Here is a 19,404-nt window from a genome sequence, read left to right as displayed (position 1 = left end):
CGCGTTTTCTTTGCTTTTTGAAGCACTGAATTGCATTTGGAGCGGCTCTTGAATTGGACTACTATGTTTGGGTTTGACGTGGGATTTTTTGCAGGTACACGGTGACACTTTTCAACATCATCTTTCGAGATGGGAACATTTAACAGTGTGCCAATCTCATGAAGGGTACTAGGAAGGTCCTCATCAGCAAGTTTGGGTATTCCCTTAATTTCCAGGTTACATTTCCGAGAGTATTGTTCAGAGGCAGTGATCCTCTGATCCTGTTGAGATATTTGTTTCCTCAAAGCTTCGCACTCAATTGTTAGCTTTTTATTGATGCTCCTTAGAGACTTGTCCTTCGCAAGATCAGCATTTTCTCCCTTTAATTTTTCGACTTCCTCATTCAAAAAGCTCACACTGTTTTTTAGGTCTCTTATTTCCTTCCGTAGTTCTCTCTCAATTGCAGATTTGAATTTAAGCATTTCTTTTTTTATCTCTTCTCGAAACTTTGGTAATTCGCTCATATTCACAGCACCAAATTGTCACTTTGGCAGCAGAGAGGCAGCAATTTGAATGATACTTGTGTAACAAGAAAATGATTGCTGACCTGCAATAAACGAGAACAGGCGTGTGAGGAACGAACTTTCGCTGCCCTCGCTGCTGCCAAGTGAGGTGCAGGGCTGCAATGCAGCAGGTTTTATAGGATGGTTCCCCCTGCCCTGCGTCGGTAGTGTCCTTGCTTCGTCAGGCAGTGTTCGTGCCTCGGCACGTGTTGATGCGTCGACTGGCCTCTCGATGCGTGTGGTGCAGTCAGCAATGCGTGGCAGTACATTCAATAGACCACGTGTAAATGCACCGATTTTGCCAGCGCGCCGTCAACTGCAATAAATGAAAACAGGTTTGTAAGCAATGAACTTTCGCTGCCCTCGCTGCTGCCAAGTGAGGTGCAGGGCTGCAATGCAGCAGGTTTTATAGGAAGGTTCCCCCTGCCCTGCGTCGGTAGTGTCCTTGCTTCATCAGGCAGTGTTCGTGCCTCGGCACGCGTCGATGCGTCGATTGGCCTCTCGATGCGTGTGGTGCAGTCAGCAATGCGTGGCAGTACAATCAATAGACCACGTGTAGATGCACCGATTTCGCCAGCGCGCCGTTGACTGCAATAAACGAAAACAGGTTTGTGAGCAACGAACTTTTGCTGCTCTCGCTGCTGCCAAGTTTTAAGTATTATGATACAAATGCAAATTTCTGTGTCAAATTGCGCTGAACACAGAAAATTCGCCGAAATTGCAGCATGCTGTGCCAGGACGGCTTCGGTGTGTGTACTTCGACAGTGACCGCGAACAGCGAGCAGATTCGTTCTGCGGAAAAGAGTGCAGCCATTCATTCCACACGCAGCATGATGGTGCCTCCCGCACAGTTTCTTGCAATTTTCACGCTTATAACATTGTAGTTTTATGCACTTCGGGCAAGTGGCCAGTGTGCGTGCGCCCGCTCTCGGCTGTTGTCGCTGCTGTCGGCACAGCCAGAGCGGCTGTATTTAGAGTGTACTAGTATACAGTTGAGTGGGTCAAGTGGCGTAGCAATCCCTAGCTAAGGCACAAAACAAAGAAAACTAGGCTGGTGGTGCTGCAAGCAAACTAGATATTAAGGAGGTACATGTTGCAGTGGGTTCAGCAGGCGGGCATCTCTATCTCCAGGGTTGGCATAACATAAAACAATTCCAATTTGTCTTTAAGACCATATGGGCAAGCCCTGATCCATTTCGAACTATCACGAAGGGCTAACGCTGGATTTGGAATAAAAAGTTGCAGTTTCGCCCAGAAGGCGCTGCATCGATTGCGATAGCAAATTAGTAGACAGCTATACGAAGTAAGGATAGTAGTTCTATGTGCGGTATAAACTTGCAAGCATTCCCTTACTAACTAAATTAACAAATAGTATGGTGTGACGAAAGCCTAAGCAAACAGGACCACATCTGACTCGATGACCGCAGGAACTCGCTGTTAAAACACTGGAGTGAGCAAGTACAGCAGCAGCAGTGAGTGAATTTACCTTTGTGCTGCCTTGCTTCAGCTTGAACTAAACAGCAAAAACACAGCGCAGACGAAGCAACCAGCACTCACAGTCTGTCCCCATTGCAGATGTTATCGCTCCTAGACTTTATACGGAACATTGCGGTCACGACGACGAAAAAAATATGCCGGGAGTGTCCACATAATCACTATCGCAACAAAAACACATTAGAGTTCTTTCCTTTCCAGGGCTGATTGTGGCACTCTGGGTCTGCGGTGAAACATGCATATCGGCCAAACTTCCTGATTTGTCCAGGAGACTCCTGAATTCCAACCAATTCTTCTCATTGCACAGACGTGGCCATAACTCTCCCGAAAAACTGTCCCTAGCCGACTGCAAATAAGAAAAAGAAATGAAATATTCATAAATAAATAATAATAATAAAAGAAAACGCATCATGCAGCCACAATTGCATTGTTGGCCTTATGCGTAAGCAGCTAGCCGAAGTCAAATTTAAATCCGTCTTTTGTGCACAATGTAGGACTAACTCAGTTCACTTCATATAGAAACATGCATTGAGGAGCACACATGTCACAAAGGTCAAATATGCATGGCCTAAAAACTGGCTCTTTTAAGTTAGCTTCACCATAGTTCAGCAGGGTTACGTGGTAAAAGTCCAGATGGGCCACTGTGGGAGAACGTTTGTCCTCTCATAATGGCCCATTTGGAATACGTACTATATATTATATGGTACATATTCCTTAATTATACATGTGCGCACACACCATCTCCCATCGCAGTACGATGGTCGAGATGACCTATAACTTTACTGGCAGCCATTCAGAGCTGTGTGTGACCTTGCAGTGACCCGGAAAAAAGCTAAATTTTTTTTCATGGTTGGTAATTCCTTCCCCACTTGGCGTATCTCTTGAATTTCAAAGTCCCTGGTTTGGCAGGTATGCACATTTTGACCCAAAAATTATGTTACCACATCGCTTGGACGGCATAATTTGAGAAAATTTTCCGCTGTCATCATGAGCATGGGTGCAGGAATATTAACATGTGTACTTGTTTATTGGGTGACCACATTTCACCATCTGAGAAATGTTGTCGCTCAGTGCAGGATGCACCTGCATGTATCAGAAGTTTCTCGACTGTTATCGAGGGTTCAATCCGCTGTCTGTTGTCACTGCACCTTGTGTAATCTGATTGCTTGTATGCGTGACCCGAATTGAGTAGGACTTCCTGGAAGACACGTGGACACCAGCGATTATTCTGGAGCCTTTGATGACTCATATAAAAGCCGACGCACTTGCCTCACAGATCAAATTTCGACGATCGCCGACCGTGTTTGCCGCTATTGCTGTGTTTGAGTGTAACTTGATTTTGTGGGCATAAATTCACCCAATGAAAATTTTGTCATTCACAGATTTGCCGCTGTATTATTCACTGTTGCTACTACATGACATATGGTGGAGGTGCTGGTGCGTTCATGCACTGAACGCCAACACAAAGCAGTGAGCCAAGCCCAAGCCATGAAGACAACACCAACGTTGCCAAGAACCAGCGAGCTAGCCGCTGGCTGCAAGGACTGCCCCCGGAGCATGGATTATCGCCTGAGAAGACCATGAAGTGCACTGCCATGACAGCAGCTACAACGACAGCCCCAGTATTGCCAACATCGATCGTGCTGCAGCAGCCCAGGGAGCCACCGACGTTCCATGGTTCAACATTTGAGGGCCCGAAAAGCTGGCTGGAGACGTATGAGAGGGTCGCTACATTAACAGCTGGAACAGCGATGACAAGCTGCGCCATGCCTTTTTCGCATTGGAAGATGCTGCCAGGACGTGGTTCGACAATCGAGAAGCCACCTTAACTACGTGGGACCTTCTGCAAAGTGGCTTCCTGCAGACATTCACAAGTGTCATGCACAAAGAGCGAGCTGAAGCCGAAACCTGAGCGCAGTTGCCCAATGAGACCATTGAGATCTTCACGGATGAGACAGCCCGTCTTTTCCGTCATGCTGAACCGGAAATGTCGGAGGAGAAAAAAGTCCGCTTCCTGATGCGGGACATCAAGTAAGTACTTTTTGCCGGACCAATAATGCAACCCGCAAAAGACCATAGTTGAGTTTTCGATGGAGGCATTGACAATTGAGAAAACTCTGGAAATATGCGCCAGGCAATATAACCATCAAGCGCTCATGCTGCAGTGCACCATCCAAGCACTGGGTTCTGATGACCTCCAAGAGACCATCAGGGCCATTTTGCATGAAGAGCTGCGCAAGATCTTGCCTTTGTCGCAAACCCAGGTGGCCTCGGTCACTGACATGGTCAAAGAGGAACTACAGCGATTACTTGGAGTTCCTCAGGTGCTGCCCCAATTGCCACAATTCTTGCTAGAAGCAATGACATATGCCACTGTCACCCGCCGTCATGGCCCACCTCCGCCCCCGAGCCAGGGCCCTGCAGCGCTGCAATTCCGTTGTCCACCTTCGTCGCTGCGAGCATGCCCGACCGTCACACAGTACAGCATTCCAAGGAAGGCTGATGTCTGACGCGCCCCCAATCACCATCCACTGTGTTATCACTGCAGAGAAGCAGGCCACATCTATCGCCGGTGCCCATACCGTGCCACTGGCAGCACTTATGCGATGCTGAAACAAATAATAAGCTTCACTTAATTAAGTAAAAACTAGGTTATTGGCCCTCTGCAACGAAAACACAACGAACAGATGTCCTATTATGTCGTCTCAGAATACGACACACATATGCCGCACATATGCTAACTGGAAATGAACCACCAACCTGCAGTAGATGTGGTGAAAGGCTCACCATCCTTCACACCCTCCTGGAGTGTCGGGAAGCCGAGACAGAAAGAAACACTTTCCGTTAGCATACTAGCAGCACATACCCCTTCATCCTGTAATGTTTCTTGGTACAGAACCATTGTTTGACACCAGAGCAGTCCTAAGTTTCTTAAACGATGTTGTCTTACATGTTGTTAGCTCATCCTCTTTCCAGAGGATGCTGCTGTGATAATATTTTTGTACAGCACATGCCTCCAGGCCCTTCCGTTTCAAGGGCTCTCTTAAGGCAGTAGTGCTTCTTGCAAACATTTGGCTTCATGTATTTTAAAATATCATCATTCTATCACAATGTATCTTTTGTATTCTTAGTGCTCCTCATTAGACATTGCTATAATTTTATTGCATATAGGTTTTATGCACTTTACAGAGATAACTTTTAGGCTCCTTTGCAGCTACGTCCCACCAACCTCTCTGAATTCATCTATCCACTGCCAACTCATCAACACTGACCTGGTGCTCTTTGGTCATAATTGGCCCTTGCGCCATAAAACAACAAATTCATTCGGTGCCCGTACCGTGAAATGGGACTACTAGAGTTCGCCGTCAACGCTGCGAACCCGCAGCAAGGTGAACGCCTTCGCAATATCGCCGACTACCTCGCTGCCACTTAGCGGAGTCCTCAATGACCGTTCCATTCGTCGTCATCAGGCTGCTACCTTTCTCTGCAGCGCCGACCAAACACTGGCCAAGCCTAGGGCCGGTCGATCAGCCCATACCTGGGAAAAGATGGAGGTGCAGTTGCTGTTCGTCGAACTGGCAAAGATTCTCCACTGCCAGTGATGCCAAAGACACTATCTCGGCGACATAACAATGACACGCCGCCATCCTGACGAAGCCTGGAAGCAAAGAATGCACCGACCAAAGGCCTTATGACCGACATTCCAGCCACATGTCAATGCGATGCAGCCGTGATCCGACTCCAAGACCAAACTGAAGTGCAAGACAAAGGACCAGTGATCTTGACATGCTTCTCAATGACCACCCACTCACTGCCTTAGTGGACACAGGAGCCGACTACTCTGCGATGAGTGGACCCATTGTCACTCAGTTGAAGAAACTTCAGACTGTGTGGGGAGGCCTTCAAATCCGGACAGCTGGAAGACACCTAATAATGCCGACTGAAATCTGCACGTCAAGAATTACCGTTCCTGACCAGACCTACCCTGCCACCTTCATTGTCCTCCAACAGTGTTCACGATACGTTATTCTCAACATGGACTTCCTGAACCAACATGGCTCAATCATCAACCTGAAGTCAAAGTCGATAATGCCATCCGAAGATCAGAGATACTGCCGGAGAGCACTCATAGTCACCATGCCTTGAGTGTACTTGAGGACCATGTCAGTATCCTGCCTCGCTCCAGCATTGTCATTTCCGTTGGCATGGCAGCGAAACACCTGCAGACGTAGAAGGCGTCATCAAGGGCGACCAACACCTGCTGCACAGAGGGAAAGTGAAAGTGATGCTGACAAACTTCAGCCAGGAGTTCAAGCACATCAACAAGAGCACGACGATCGCCTACATCGAGGAAATTGTGGAAGCCAGCAATGCATTTGTCCTCTTGGATACTGCTGCATCTACCCCGACGACCATAGTTCCCGAACTGGACTTTGACATAAATCCAAGTCTCCCAATGAATAAGCAGCAAGAGCTCAGAAGTCTTCGATGATACAGACTGATTTTCGACGTCATTGAGGATTCGACAAACAGCAGTTGCAAAGCATCGTATAATAACTGAAGAGTGCGCTGAAACACTCCACTAGAGCCCTTACCGAGTTTCGATGCAAGAACGAGGAGCTATAAGGCAACAAGTCGATGAAGTGCTGTGTGACGACTGTATTCAGGCACCTAAAAGCCCATGGGCATCTCCTGTAGTTTTGATGAAGAAAAAGGATGGAACCCTATGTTTCTGTGTTGATTATCGCCGACTGAACAAAATTATGAAGAAGGATGTATACTCTTTCCCATGGATAGACGACACATTGGATCACCTCTGCACTGCTGAATACTTCTCATCAATGGATTTTAAGACTGGCTACTGGCAAGTAGAAGTCAACGAGAGGGATCGCAGAAAGACCGTCTTCATCATGCCAGACGACCTCTATGAGTTCCAAGTTATGCCATTTGGACTGTGCTCAGTGCCTGCAACGTTCCAGTGCATGATTGACATGGTATTAGCAGGATTAAAGTTACAGACCTGTCTGGTTCACTTGGATGATGTCGATGTCTTTACTGGAAATTTCGACGATCACCTTAGGCGGCTTGCTACAGTGCTAGAGGCCATCAAGTCATCAGAGCTCACTCTGAAGCCTGAAAAGTGCTGCTTCGCTTACAAGCTTCTGTTCCTGGGCCATCAGCAAATCTGGAGTCCGCCCTAACCCATAGAAGACAGCAGTCATCGCGAAGTTCCAGCTGCGCTTCGACAAGAAGGCAGTGCATAGATTCATGTAGATACCTTGGCATGTGGGCTTACTACAGGTGCTTTGTTAAGGACTTCTCACACATCGCTAAGCCGCTAACACACCTAACTAAATGTTATGTCGAGTTCAAGTGGGAAACACCACAGGCCGATGCATTTCAAGAACTCAAACAACGCATGCAGTCAACACCGATACTTGCACACTTCAACAAAGATGCCGATACAGAAATCTACACACACTAGTTAACTAGGCCACGGTGCCGTCCTAGTCCAGTTGAAAGTCGGACTTGAACGTGTTATGGCTTACACTAGCCGGTCGCTGTCAAAAGCGGAAGGCAATTACTCTATGACTGAAAAGGAATGCCTCGCCATCAATTAGGCTACAGCAAAGTAGTTCTGCCCTTACCTATATGGCAGGCCGTTCAAAGTCGCTAGCTACCATCACACATTGTTTTGACTAGCGAAATTAAAGGACCCCTTATTGCTGTGGACGGTCCAGGCATGCTCACATCAACGGCCTTCTCACCACACTTTTGTGCATTACAGGATGCAGTCATCAACGCTGGCTTCTCTGAACACTCAACGTGACTACCAGTGCCCGAGCTAATCACCAGGTTATTGCTGGAATCAGATCCCGTCAAACTGGAGTCGAGGCAGGCCTCCTGCGCCACTACTCCTGTGCAGAAGCCTTTGATGATGCAACGGGGAGCATAAAAGCGTGCTTCACATTTCGACGGAGCCATTGCTGTGGACGATCCAGGCACGCTCACATCGACGGCCTACTCACCGCACTTTTGTGCATTACATGTGTGTAAAACAACTTAATTAACTAAATATTAGCTTCGTGCCTGGGTTGTCCTCCAGCTCTGCAGAGGGAATTAGGCGAGGAAAAAACGGAACGAGGTTGACTTAAAAGTGAAAACAGCCGCCTCTCTAAAGAGTTGCAGGCTACTAGACATGAACTGACGGAACTACAGCGATACAGTCATAGAACAAATTTTCAAGTGAAAGGTATCCCCAGGGTACCCAATGAGTCACTGTCGGCAGTTGTTACCACCTTGGCAGCAAAGGTTGCTGCGCAGGTGACAATGGCTGATATTGATGTCGTACACCGTGTTCCAACAAAAAACAGAAATCAGTCTAACATCATTATCGAATTTAAGAGCTGTGCCACCCGTGACAACGTGCTTCAATGTGTGAAAAAAGCCTGTCTTCCTGCAGCCGATTTTGGCCTGACAGAATGTACACCAGTGTTCATAAACGAGCACTCATGCACTGAATACAAACTTTTACTGGCAAAAGCAATAGCCGCAAAGAAGCAACACAACTGGAAATATGCTTGTGTATAGAGAGGACAAATATTAATGAGAAAAGCAGAGAACACTGATGTCCTCCGCATCTTCACGCAGGCTGACCTAGACCGTGTGGCATAATATCCCCAATATGCTGACAACTTCTTCTGTTGATAACTTTCATAGATTACATAGACCGCACTCACTGCTTTAATGCAATGTGAGAAGCTTAGGAAAAAATTTTTATGCCCTTCTTACGCTGTTCGCACAGCACAATAACGTGTGACGTCATAGCCTTCACGGAAACTTCGCTAAAGCCTGGTGAAAGTTATAACATTCCAAATTACGTTTTTCTCTCGTGTCCTAGAATTGCTCCAAACGGGAGGAGAGGTGGGATTCTATATTAGAAACTCACTCAGGTACAGGTTTTATTCTTCTTTGAATAGACCTACTAGCAGACACTCGGAGATGTTTTTCGTAGAGTCGCACAATGTCATAATTGGTGTTGTATACCATCCCCCACATACTGATTGTAGTATGTTTTTAAATGACTTAGAATATGCTCTCATTCACCTGACCGAAAATAATAAGAAAGCTGTTATAGTCGGTGACATGAATATTGACACTCTTAGTAGCAGATGCACTGAATATTCAAACTTACTGCCGTCATACGAGTTCAGTTATCTTGTCATTGGTCCCACGCGAATTACAAGTCATATCTCCTCTTGCCTTGATCACATTTTATGTAACTTTGATGCAACTGAAAGCCTTTATGGAGCCTAGAATACAGGTCCTGCTGACCACTTACAGACTGCGTTCCTATATTGTCTTTACGATACATATTTTAACCGGACAAATTTTTCTGGTACAACAAAGCGAATTGATTATGAAAAACTGTCACTGTCACTTTCCAACATGTCGTTCTCTGACTTGGACGACTTAAACGCTAACATGCACTGTTCTGTGCTAATAGAAAAACTGAAGGGTACAATTGCAGAGCGCACTCAAATTAAAGTAAAGACACAATATACGCAACCAATATGGCCATGGATTACGCAGAGCGTACTGAACTTGAAGTGCGAGATAATTGGCATACTAAAGTGAAACAATATCGGGGCAACACGTACTACTTTAATCAATATAAGGAGCACAGAAATAAAGCCTTGGCAGCAATGCGAATACAGAAGAAGCTTTATTACAGTAACCAGATCGACGTGCCATCTCACAATCCCAAAAAATTATGTACTTCAATAAACTCTATTATTAAACCTACAGTTTCAAAATGAATTCTCCCATCGACAGCTGCAGGATGCGATGCTTCATCAGTAAGTGAAAAATTTAACCATCACTTTTGTACGGTTGGAACCGAACTTCTTTTTAGCGTGCAAAGTACGTTCGAGCCATCTTTGCCTGCTTGGAATTCATGTTCCTTTAGCTACATAGATATTTCAATCCAGCAAGTAATAGCAACTATAAATCTTTTAGAGGAAAGGTACCTGGTTTTGATGGTACTGCAGTGTCTCTAGTAAAAAATAATATAAAAACCTTGGCACCTACTCTCACTAAATTGTTTAACAAAGCATTTTACACGGGCACGTACCTGGAGGTATTGAAAATAGCAAGAGTGACGCCTATTTATAGAAGGGGGGACCCCAACGATTTTGGTAATTATCGACCTCTATCAGTATTGAACTGCATAAACATAATTTTTGAGAAACTACTGGCTAGTAGTATAAGAATATTTCTATATAAAAATAACATCCTTTCTCCACATAACACGGCTTTCAGAAGTCTCGATCGACAACTACGGCTATTCTGTCTTTAACTAATGTAATCAATGGAACCTTGAAGAACAACGAAATATAAATAGGAATATTTTTAGCATAACTGCGAGTCGGCCTAGTTGGAATAGATTCATCTTAAAACTTTTTGTGCGCGAACAAACAGGGACGAAGAATAGGGGCAACACAAGGACGAGCGCTTTCTAACAAATGGTTTTATTTTTGAAGAACCACCTCCTTAAATACCCACAGATCTGCGCGATCTAGTCAACAGAGCACGCCTATAGCGCATATGATACCCGCAGATCAGCATGATCAAGTCAAGAGAGCACGTCAATAGTACATATAACACTTGTGATAAAAAGACGTGGACAAAACCACCCGGTCAACATAAAAACAGCAAGGTGCATGAAACAACCACTTACAATAAAATGCGTTAAAGATGTGATGATAGAAGCGAATTCTTTTCCAACTGGCCAATTTTACGGACGTTTTCTCGGCCCCTAGGGAGTTCGAAAAATGGGACGTTGACTGTACAACTGACCAAAAATATGTTTCAAATGGTCCGTGGGGCGAACGAGTAGCGGAAGAAGGACAAGAACAGAAAGGATTGAGGAATGAACGGGAAAGAAAGCATGCTGCCGCTGTTTTGAAGGATCTTGAGCTCAAGAAACAAAGTGTTTGCTGATGCCGAGACGCAGGTGTCCCTCATTCAAACCAAAATAAACTCTTTAAAGCAGTGAAGAACAACATTGAGGTGTCTTGCACAGGCTGAGAATAGGTCAGGACAGTTGAGGTTGACTTACAAGCTACTGAGAGAGAATCTCAATTGTGACAAATTTTGGGGTCATACCATTGAGCTTGCTATAAGTTGATAGAAATAGCTCACATTCGAAAATATTTGCTTCTGTATGCATCTCCTTTTTATTTGTATTTGTGAATGTCCGAATCGATTTGCAATTTTGTGCGAAGACATTTTATTTGCTGTGCATTTTACTAACCCCTCCCTTCTATTTTCTTTTTGAATAACATAAACACTACTCCTTATTATTCAAATTGGGATAAGTCGTCTTTTAAAATGTTTTTCATATGCTTACTAGAGAGTGACAGCATCGGGCGATGTGGTTTCAGCTCGTCTTGGCATAAAACGTAGTTCTGCATCACTCAGGGAATTTTGCAAAGGCACTGAGGGAAAACCTGCAAAACTCAAGGAATTTGGAAATGTCAACTTGGTAGACACCCTGATGCCTTCATGTACGCTGATGACATAGCTCTTGTGGTCAGTAGCAAATCTTCAAATAACACAGTTAAAACAATCAACAATGAACTTAAATATATTAGCAAATGTTTTGAAAGTAATTGACTTTCCTTAAATACAAATAAAACTAAATTTGTTATTTTTAAGTCCTCATTTAAGAAAAAGCCTTTTGAAGAGCCATGTCGCATTACAATTGGCTGTGATGAATTAGAAAAAGCCAGCTCAGTGCTCTAGTTAAGGGTAACCCTTGATTTCGCTCTGAACTGGAAACCTCATATCGATAGACTGTGTGGTAAGGTCTCTTCCGCATGCTTCGTACTGACAAAGGCGCGGAGTATTTCAAGTTTCGAAACATTGAGAACCTTATATTATTGTCTTGTTCATTCTCACTTAGCCTATTGCATTGAAGCCTGGGGATTTACATACAAAACATACTTGGAGCCTGTAATACGGCTTCAGAAGAGAGCTTTGCAAATAATCAACTACGCTAGTATTACTACACCTTCAAGAAATATTTTCTTGCAAACAAAGTCATGTCATTATCGCACCTGCAAGATTACCGTGTTGCCTTGTTAGTGTGCTCAATATTGAGATGCAACACGTCATTTTCTGCCACTACCTTCAATGAATCGACATTTAACAGTCGCTCAGCCTTCCTTGAGAAATTTTTCATCCCGATATGTCACAACCAGTACGGCCAGCGACGCATACATTATATAGGTGTCAAAATATGGAACTCGCTTCCGGCAAACATTAAGCAATCCGTAAATTTTAGTACTACTGTAAAAGAATTCCTTCTTTCTGATCTAAACCGATTAGGCTTTAACGAAAGTTATAATGTCAAGAACTGGATACAGCGTTGAGATTACACTTGTTGTTTCTACGTATGTATTTACGGATGTATAGTAACGAGAGTGTAAATGCCGGTGTACTCTTGTTCTTACTCGACACACCATGCATCAAATGTATATATAGCATATCAGTGTACATTCTTGCTGCGTTGAGTGAATAATAATTTCGTGTTACCATTCTGCAAACAGCTAAAGCCGCAAATGTTCAACCAATTCTTTTTGTGTAACCGTTTCATGCATTCTTATCGCAAGCATGTATGTGTGCGGGCTGCCATGGGAGGGAGGCCATGGGTCTTGTCTCGGATACGTGCTACCTCACTGGTGGTGTGGTGCTCCTGTCATGGGTGACACTTAGCAGTTTGGACAGCAACTAAGCTTTTTCACTTCTGGGTGCTGATGGCTGTGTCGTCGGCATGCGGGGACGACAGCGCGCGCCCAAGCTGGCGGGGGCCGTGGCTTTTTTGCTCCTGTGGTGGTCTGCACCTTAGTTTATTGGTTTTTGTTTGGTTGCATTTTCCTTTTTCCTTTTTTTGTTTTGTTTGTTTGTTTGTTTGATCTAAAACAAGAAATGATTGTGCCCTTGTCTGAATCATTTACTTTTCTATGTATAACTGCATGGGTCCATAACTAGCCTAAGGCTAAGGATCCAGGCGTCGCATACCAGTTTTGGTTATGTCAATAAAGCTATTGTTGAATTGAATTGAAAAGATGCCTCGCGCGGTGGAGCCCCAGATTTCAAGAATATGGTGTCACTGTAATCTACTAGTCTGGACGAAAAAACTCTGATGCTGGCTACCTGTCTCACACTTCTGTGGACCTGCTGCCCCAAGATGACCAAGACGAGGACGCCTTTTCAGGTACACTGAGTGCAGACGACTTTGCCGAGCAGTAGCGAGCCAACCTGGAGCTTAGAAGCTTTGCTGAGCACTTGCAAGGCAAGACAGACTTTGTGCCAAGGGTATTTAGGAGCAGATTGCCTTCGTTTTTCTTCCGAAATGACGTCCTGGTGAGGAACTTTGCGCCAGCCCACGCAAATTACCTTCACGTTGTGCCCGTAGCTCTCCGGTCAGAAGTCCTGCATGCCCTGAATGATAATAAGACAGCCGGACACCTCGGGTTTTCCATGCACTCGCAAGAATACAAGAGAAGTACTATTGGCCTCACCTGACTGCTGACGTCACCCATTACATGAAGACATGTCAAGACTTCCAGCGACGCAAGGCACCGCCAACGAGACCAGCGGGATTACTACAGCCGATCAAGCCTCCTTGTTGACTGCTTCAGCAGATGGGGATGGATTTGTTGGGACCTTTTTCGACGTCAACATCAAGAAACAATTGGATAATTGTGGCCACCAACTAACTGCCTTTCCCGCTATGCCAGAACGAAAGCCCTGCCCAAAGGTAGTGCAGCGGAAGTAGCCAAATTTTTCGTCGAGAACATCCTGCTGCGACATTGTGCAGCAGAAGCCCTCATTACTGACAGAGGAACAGCTTTTACAGCTGAGTGTACTCAAGCTATCCTGCAGTATAGCCAGACAAGTCACCGGAGGACCACTGCCTACCACCCACAGATGAATCGCCTAACAGAATGACTGAACAAGACACTCAACGACGTATTAGAGATGTAAGTCGACGTCGAACACAAGACGTGGGATGCTGTGCTCCCGTTTGTCACATTTGCTTACAACACGGCAGTGCAAGAAACAAGACATCATGCCGTTGAAACTGGTTTACGGAAGTAACCCGACAACTCTCGGCGCCCTGCTGCCTCGCGTCACTGAGAGAAAAAACGCCAACGTCGCCACCTATCTCCAGCGTGTGCAAGAAGCCTGGCAGCTTGCCTGTCTGTGCATCAAAAACCAGCAGAGGATCGACAGCCGGCACTACAATCTTCAACGCCACTACGTGGAATACCATCTTGGCGAGCCTGTTTGGGTTTGGACCCTGTACACCAACGAGGACTTGGTGAGAAACTATTGGATCGCTATTTCAGACCCTACAAGATTATCTGACACATTGGTGCACTGGACTGTGAGGTCATGCCAGATGGGATTTCGCAATCACAGTGACATGCCGCTCGCAACTTGAAATAGTTATGTTGCGCAGCTTAAGCCGTTCTGCCAGCGCTAATGAACTTTGGGATTTTGTTTCTTCGTCGCTTTATATATATATATATATATTTTTTTACTAACTGTGCTTTTGTTCTTCGCTCTCCTGTTGTGTTTGCAGTATCGGGATGATGGTTTTTAAAAGGGGGACATTGACATGTGTACTTACTTATCTTCATTGGGTGACCGCATTTCACCTTCTAAAAAATGTTATCGCTCAGTGCAGGATGCATCTGCATGTATCGGAAGTTTCTCAAATGTTATCGAGGGTTTTATCTGCTGTCTGTTGTCAGTTAACCTTGTGTAATTTGTTTGCTTGTATACGCAACGCAAATTGTGCAGAACTTTCTGGAAGACACGCAGGCACCAGCGATTGTTCTGGAACCTTAAATGATTCGTGTATAAATGCAGACGTGCTTGCTCTGCAGATCAGATTTCGACAATTTCCGACTGTATTCGCCGCTATCACTGCACATTGAGTGTAACTTGCTTTTATGGGCACAAGTTTGCTCAATAAAAGCTAATTTCATCATTCACAGATTTGCCACTGTATTATTCACCGTCACTGCTCTGTGACAGTATAGTTTGATCGCAGTACCGCCGATGTTTTTGGCTTTACAGGAAAGCATGCGCCATGCTACTGCTCGACCCACTCTTCTATAATCTAGTGCGTTATGGCTACAAAATGCTCTTCTAGTATGTGCGCATGTTGGTTTATTCTGTGTTTTATTGTGGTGTTGAAGTGCGCGGCCATATTCCATATTCCATTATTCCACCAAAATTCAAATTGGCCTGCTTCAAACTGCTTCAGAAAGAAATTTTATTTGCTCCATAATAAAACACGTGCTCTGGCAGTGTCCCTCTTTACGAAACCACGATCATCTCGCCATGGAAGAAGAGTGGGAAGAGGCGCTCAAGAGCTCCAACCTCTCAATTTAGCTACAGGCCATTGAGAGGGCCAGCGGCGTGGCGGTCAGGCACGGCTTGCCCGTCCCGACGTGGGAGCGGCCCACAGTGGCTTCTCCCTCGTAAGGCGGTTTCGGAGTTGCTCCTCAGGACCTAAATAAAGTTAATTGCCTGCCTGCCTGCCTGCCTGCCTGCCTGCCTGCCTGCCTGCCATAATAAAATTTAGTCTGCTCCAAACTGCTCCAAAATGCAATTTTGTGTGCTCCAGACTGCTGCAAAATGCAATTTTACTTGCTCCAAAATGACTTTGGGCAGTCCCACCCCTGATTGCGACTGACGATTGTGCTCACTGTTATTTTTGTGCTTAAATGTTAATTGTATTTTCTTGGCACAACTTCCTTCAATAGATAGTTAGTTTCATAACTTGCAATTGTGTTACTCGGATTCTTGACTGTCAGTACAATGTGGCGATACTTCTGCTGCAGGTGCAATGTCGGGGGTTCAGGTGTGCGGCTGCCTTAACTGGAGTGTCCACTGCCAGGAGGTGCAGCCCTGCGATGTCCGGCACCTGGCCCCAGCAGGGGACGACCCCTTCTTTCGGGACGGGGTTGTCTGTGCAAAGCTTGCTCTGCAGGGCATTACCAAGGTGAGCATACCCACTGATGTAGTCTGACAATGGGAGCAAAAAAAAGTGTTCTGAGCTGGGCCTGTTGGTTTAGTGGTGAATTGTAGTGTAGATATACACAATGACAGCAAAGATGAGACTGCTCTCCTGTGTATGTGGGCTACAATCCACCACTATGCCAAACCAAGAAGCCGAAACAGCCACATTACTGTTGGTTTAGGTTCATTATGGCGAAAAAGCACTGACAATGGGACGGCTGAAACAGGCAGTAGAAAGCACTGATTACTGACCAATCTCTTTTTGACACGAAGATGCTTTATGCCAAGCCCTACTGGATGTCTCGCCCATGTACACATATCACCCAAACATAATGGAAATCGCGAGATGGCAATACTTTGCCATTTTGTGCCTATCTAGGGGTTAGGTCCTCTTGATTATGTATACTCGTTGCATTTAGGATAGTGAGATATCCAGGTGTCTACCAACCGGGAAAACCGGGAATTCTCAGGGATATTGAGTAGTCTGGAAAAACTCAGGGAAAACTCAGGAAATTTGTGGTTCTATCAGTGAAAATTTGCTGTAATTTTATTGAAAGGGAACAAAAGTTCCAGTAATGCTGGCTTGACTAACACACAGGATTTGCAACGAATCGTCTTTAATGCCTCATCGTCGGCTGGAGGAGTTGCCAGTGTACAGTGAACAACCGACTTTTTGGACAGCTTCGCGTCACCACCACGTTCCCCATAGAGTCAATATATCCAAACGTCTAAAAGTTCAGATGCAAGAACCCTTCACTGTCCGATTTTCCTGAGATTTTTGCCAGTACCACCGATCTGAAACGGCATTATTCAAAGCCACCACTGTGGCTGTTTTGATCACCTCACCACCTCGAACCGGCGTTCTCGCGCGCAGATCCGCTGGCAGCCATAGCCATCACTGTGGCAACGCTAGGCCTAGCTGCTTGGAAGTTCGCTATTAAGCTTCTTGCTGTTGGGTGCAGTGTTTTTCATTGAAAGAATTCGCCGCTGTCAGCAATGGCACTGACTCTGCATTTGTGGTCCTCACGATTGGCTTCGAAGCTCGGAAAAAAACGGTGCGTTTCATAATGCCGGTTCCCGAAAATCGTCTTCGCCTCTGTACAGAAATGTTATTTCGTGAATGCATATGCAAAAATATTGCGGTTAAGCATAACAAGTGTGGGAAGGGACTATTGCCACAGGACACAGTATGTATTCCTTAATTATACATGCATGCACCCGGTATCTCCTCTCACAGTCCGAGCACCAATGTGACTAATACGTGTACTGACAGGCCTTCAGAGCTTTTTTGAATGTGCCTGTGGCGGTTTGAGTCGTTAAGGGCAGTAAAAGACATGCATTCTTTTCCAACTGGCTAATTTTCCGGATGTTTTCTCTACCCCTAGGGAGTTCGAAAAATGGGATGTTGGCTGTACAACTGACCAAAAAAGATGCTTCAAATGGTCCATGGTGCAAATGAGCTGTGGAAAGAGGACGAGAACAGAAAGGACCTACGCATTGAGGAATGAACGGGAAAGGAAGCGTGGTGCTGCCGTTTTGAAGGAGCTTGAGCTCAAAAAACGAAGTGTTGGCTGATGCCGAGATGCAGGTGTCCTTCATCCAAACCAAAATAAACTCTTTAAAGCAGTGAAACAAAACACTGAGGTGTCGTGCACGGGCTGAGAGTATGTCAGGATAGTTGAGGTTGACTTACAAGCTGTTGAGAGAGAATCTGAATTGTGACAATGTTCAGGCCTCATACCACTGATCTTGCTATCAGTTGATAGAAATAGCTTATATTCGAAAATATTTGCTTCTTTATGCATCTCCTTTTGATTCATATTTGAGAATGTCTGATTTGATTTGCAATATCTTTCGAAGATGTATTTGCTGTGCATTTTACTAACCCCTCCTTTCTATTCTCTTTTGAATAAAAGAAACGCTACTCCCTAGCATTAAACTGGATCAAGTCTATTCTTTTTAAAAAATTTTTCACAAGCTCACTATAGTTGGATACAACTTTAGAAAAAAGGGGAGGCCCGGCCCAGATGACCGAAGCGCGACGCCCGATTGCCTCCGCAACTAAGATAATCTCACTAAAAAAATCGTGCTTCTGAAACGCGCAATTCTCGGTATAAATAAAGCTCTGTGGACTCAGCTGTTGCCAGTAGATTGCTCTTGCAAATCTTGCAAAGAAAAGTTTTTAGTTTGAATAGCATTCTTGGCATTGTCAGACCAGTGTTCTTTCCAGCTGTCTAGCTATCCACCTATAGCACCAAAAATGTAGGTGATCCCAAACATTGTGCAGTCTGTAGATGTGGGCCAGTTCCGAAGGTTGTGCAGTCTAAAATGTGGTCCGTTCAAGTGGGCATGTGCCACTCTTCAAAGAACGTCGCTAATGAACCTCTGGTGCCAGCTTGTGGGTCACTATATATGTGCCACTGGGTGGAGGTGGTAAAAACTTTTATTCGTCAACAGGAAAGGATTTCTGAGGTTAAATCTGGGCTTCTTGATGGCTTTGTGAGGTGGCCCTGGGTAACCGCTGTCTTCAAGGTGCCACTGCTGGAAGGTGCAGCATGTCCAGAGGGAAGTGCGAGAGAGGAGCCCGGCTGCAATGCACACCTTATATATGATGCGTCTCGGTTATTCACATACTTTGATGATCACCATAGATGAATTCTGCCCAATTTTGTATTGTAGCAAGGATTTCTATTGAACGCAAGTGTGGTGTTATTTTGCTATGTTTCACTGCACGTGAGTTTCACTCTTTGACCTGCATTTCATGAGTGTCGACACAGTGTGATGCTTCTCTATGCCTTGTGCATCACTTGCTCATGTGTTTGTTACATGCAGAGACACTCGTTCCTGGAAAGCGTGCGCAGTGTGGGCGAGTGGGAGGTGCACAGCTGTCAGGGCTGCCAGCGCGATGTGTATGCACAAGCCTCTGATCGGAGCCTGCTGCTCAGTGCCGACCTTGAGGTAAAGTCTCCAAGGCTTCACTTGTTAATGGTGACACAACTGAAGAGCAATGTGCACAGAAAGGGGGGCACAGTGCTTGTATCAATTGTATATATTTAAGGTCATCATCAGTCTCTTTTGTGGGCACTACAGGACATATGTTTCTCCCAGCAATTTGCAGTTTCCCCTTTACTGCCTGATTCCATCCTGTATGTGGAGATCTCTTATCATCAAACCACCTAACCTCACTTAAACCCATTTCCACTTCCCTTGGCATACATTTTCTGATAGACAATAGAGAGTTTTAGAATAGGGGCTCCAAATATTT

General features: G+C 45.2%; 1 protein-coding gene across 4 annotated transcripts in view; it reads left to right on the top strand.

Annotated features, from left to right (window-relative positions):
• The window catches only part of LOC126538486 (uncharacterized), a 145,687-nt gene that overhangs the window by 18,531 nt on the left and 107,752 nt on the right, over positions 1 to 19,404 (top strand). For 2 of the 4 annotated variants that reach the window (XM_072288019.1, XM_072288017.1), the window contains 3 exons: positions 7,825 to 8,085; positions 15,962 to 16,122; positions 18,972 to 19,097. In XM_072288019.1, the coding sequence (XP_072144120.1) occupies positions 15,967 to 16,122; positions 18,972 to 19,097 (282 nt within the window). In that variant the 5' untranslated portion in view covers positions 7,825 to 8,085; positions 15,962 to 15,966. The remainder of the gene's footprint in view (positions 1 to 7,824; positions 8,086 to 15,961; positions 16,123 to 18,971; positions 19,098 to 19,404) is intronic. The other 2 variants (XM_072288018.1, XM_072288016.1) reach the window with 1 other exon arrangement.

Source organism: Dermacentor andersoni, chromosome 4 (assembly GCF_023375885.2).
Source record: "Dermacentor andersoni chromosome 4, qqDerAnde1_hic_scaffold, whole genome shotgun sequence".
Taxonomy (NCBI): Eukaryota; Metazoa; Arthropoda; class Arachnida; order Ixodida; family Ixodidae; genus Dermacentor; species Dermacentor andersoni.
Note: the sequence above shows the minus strand (reverse complement) of the source record. Positions and strands in the feature narration are given on the sequence as shown.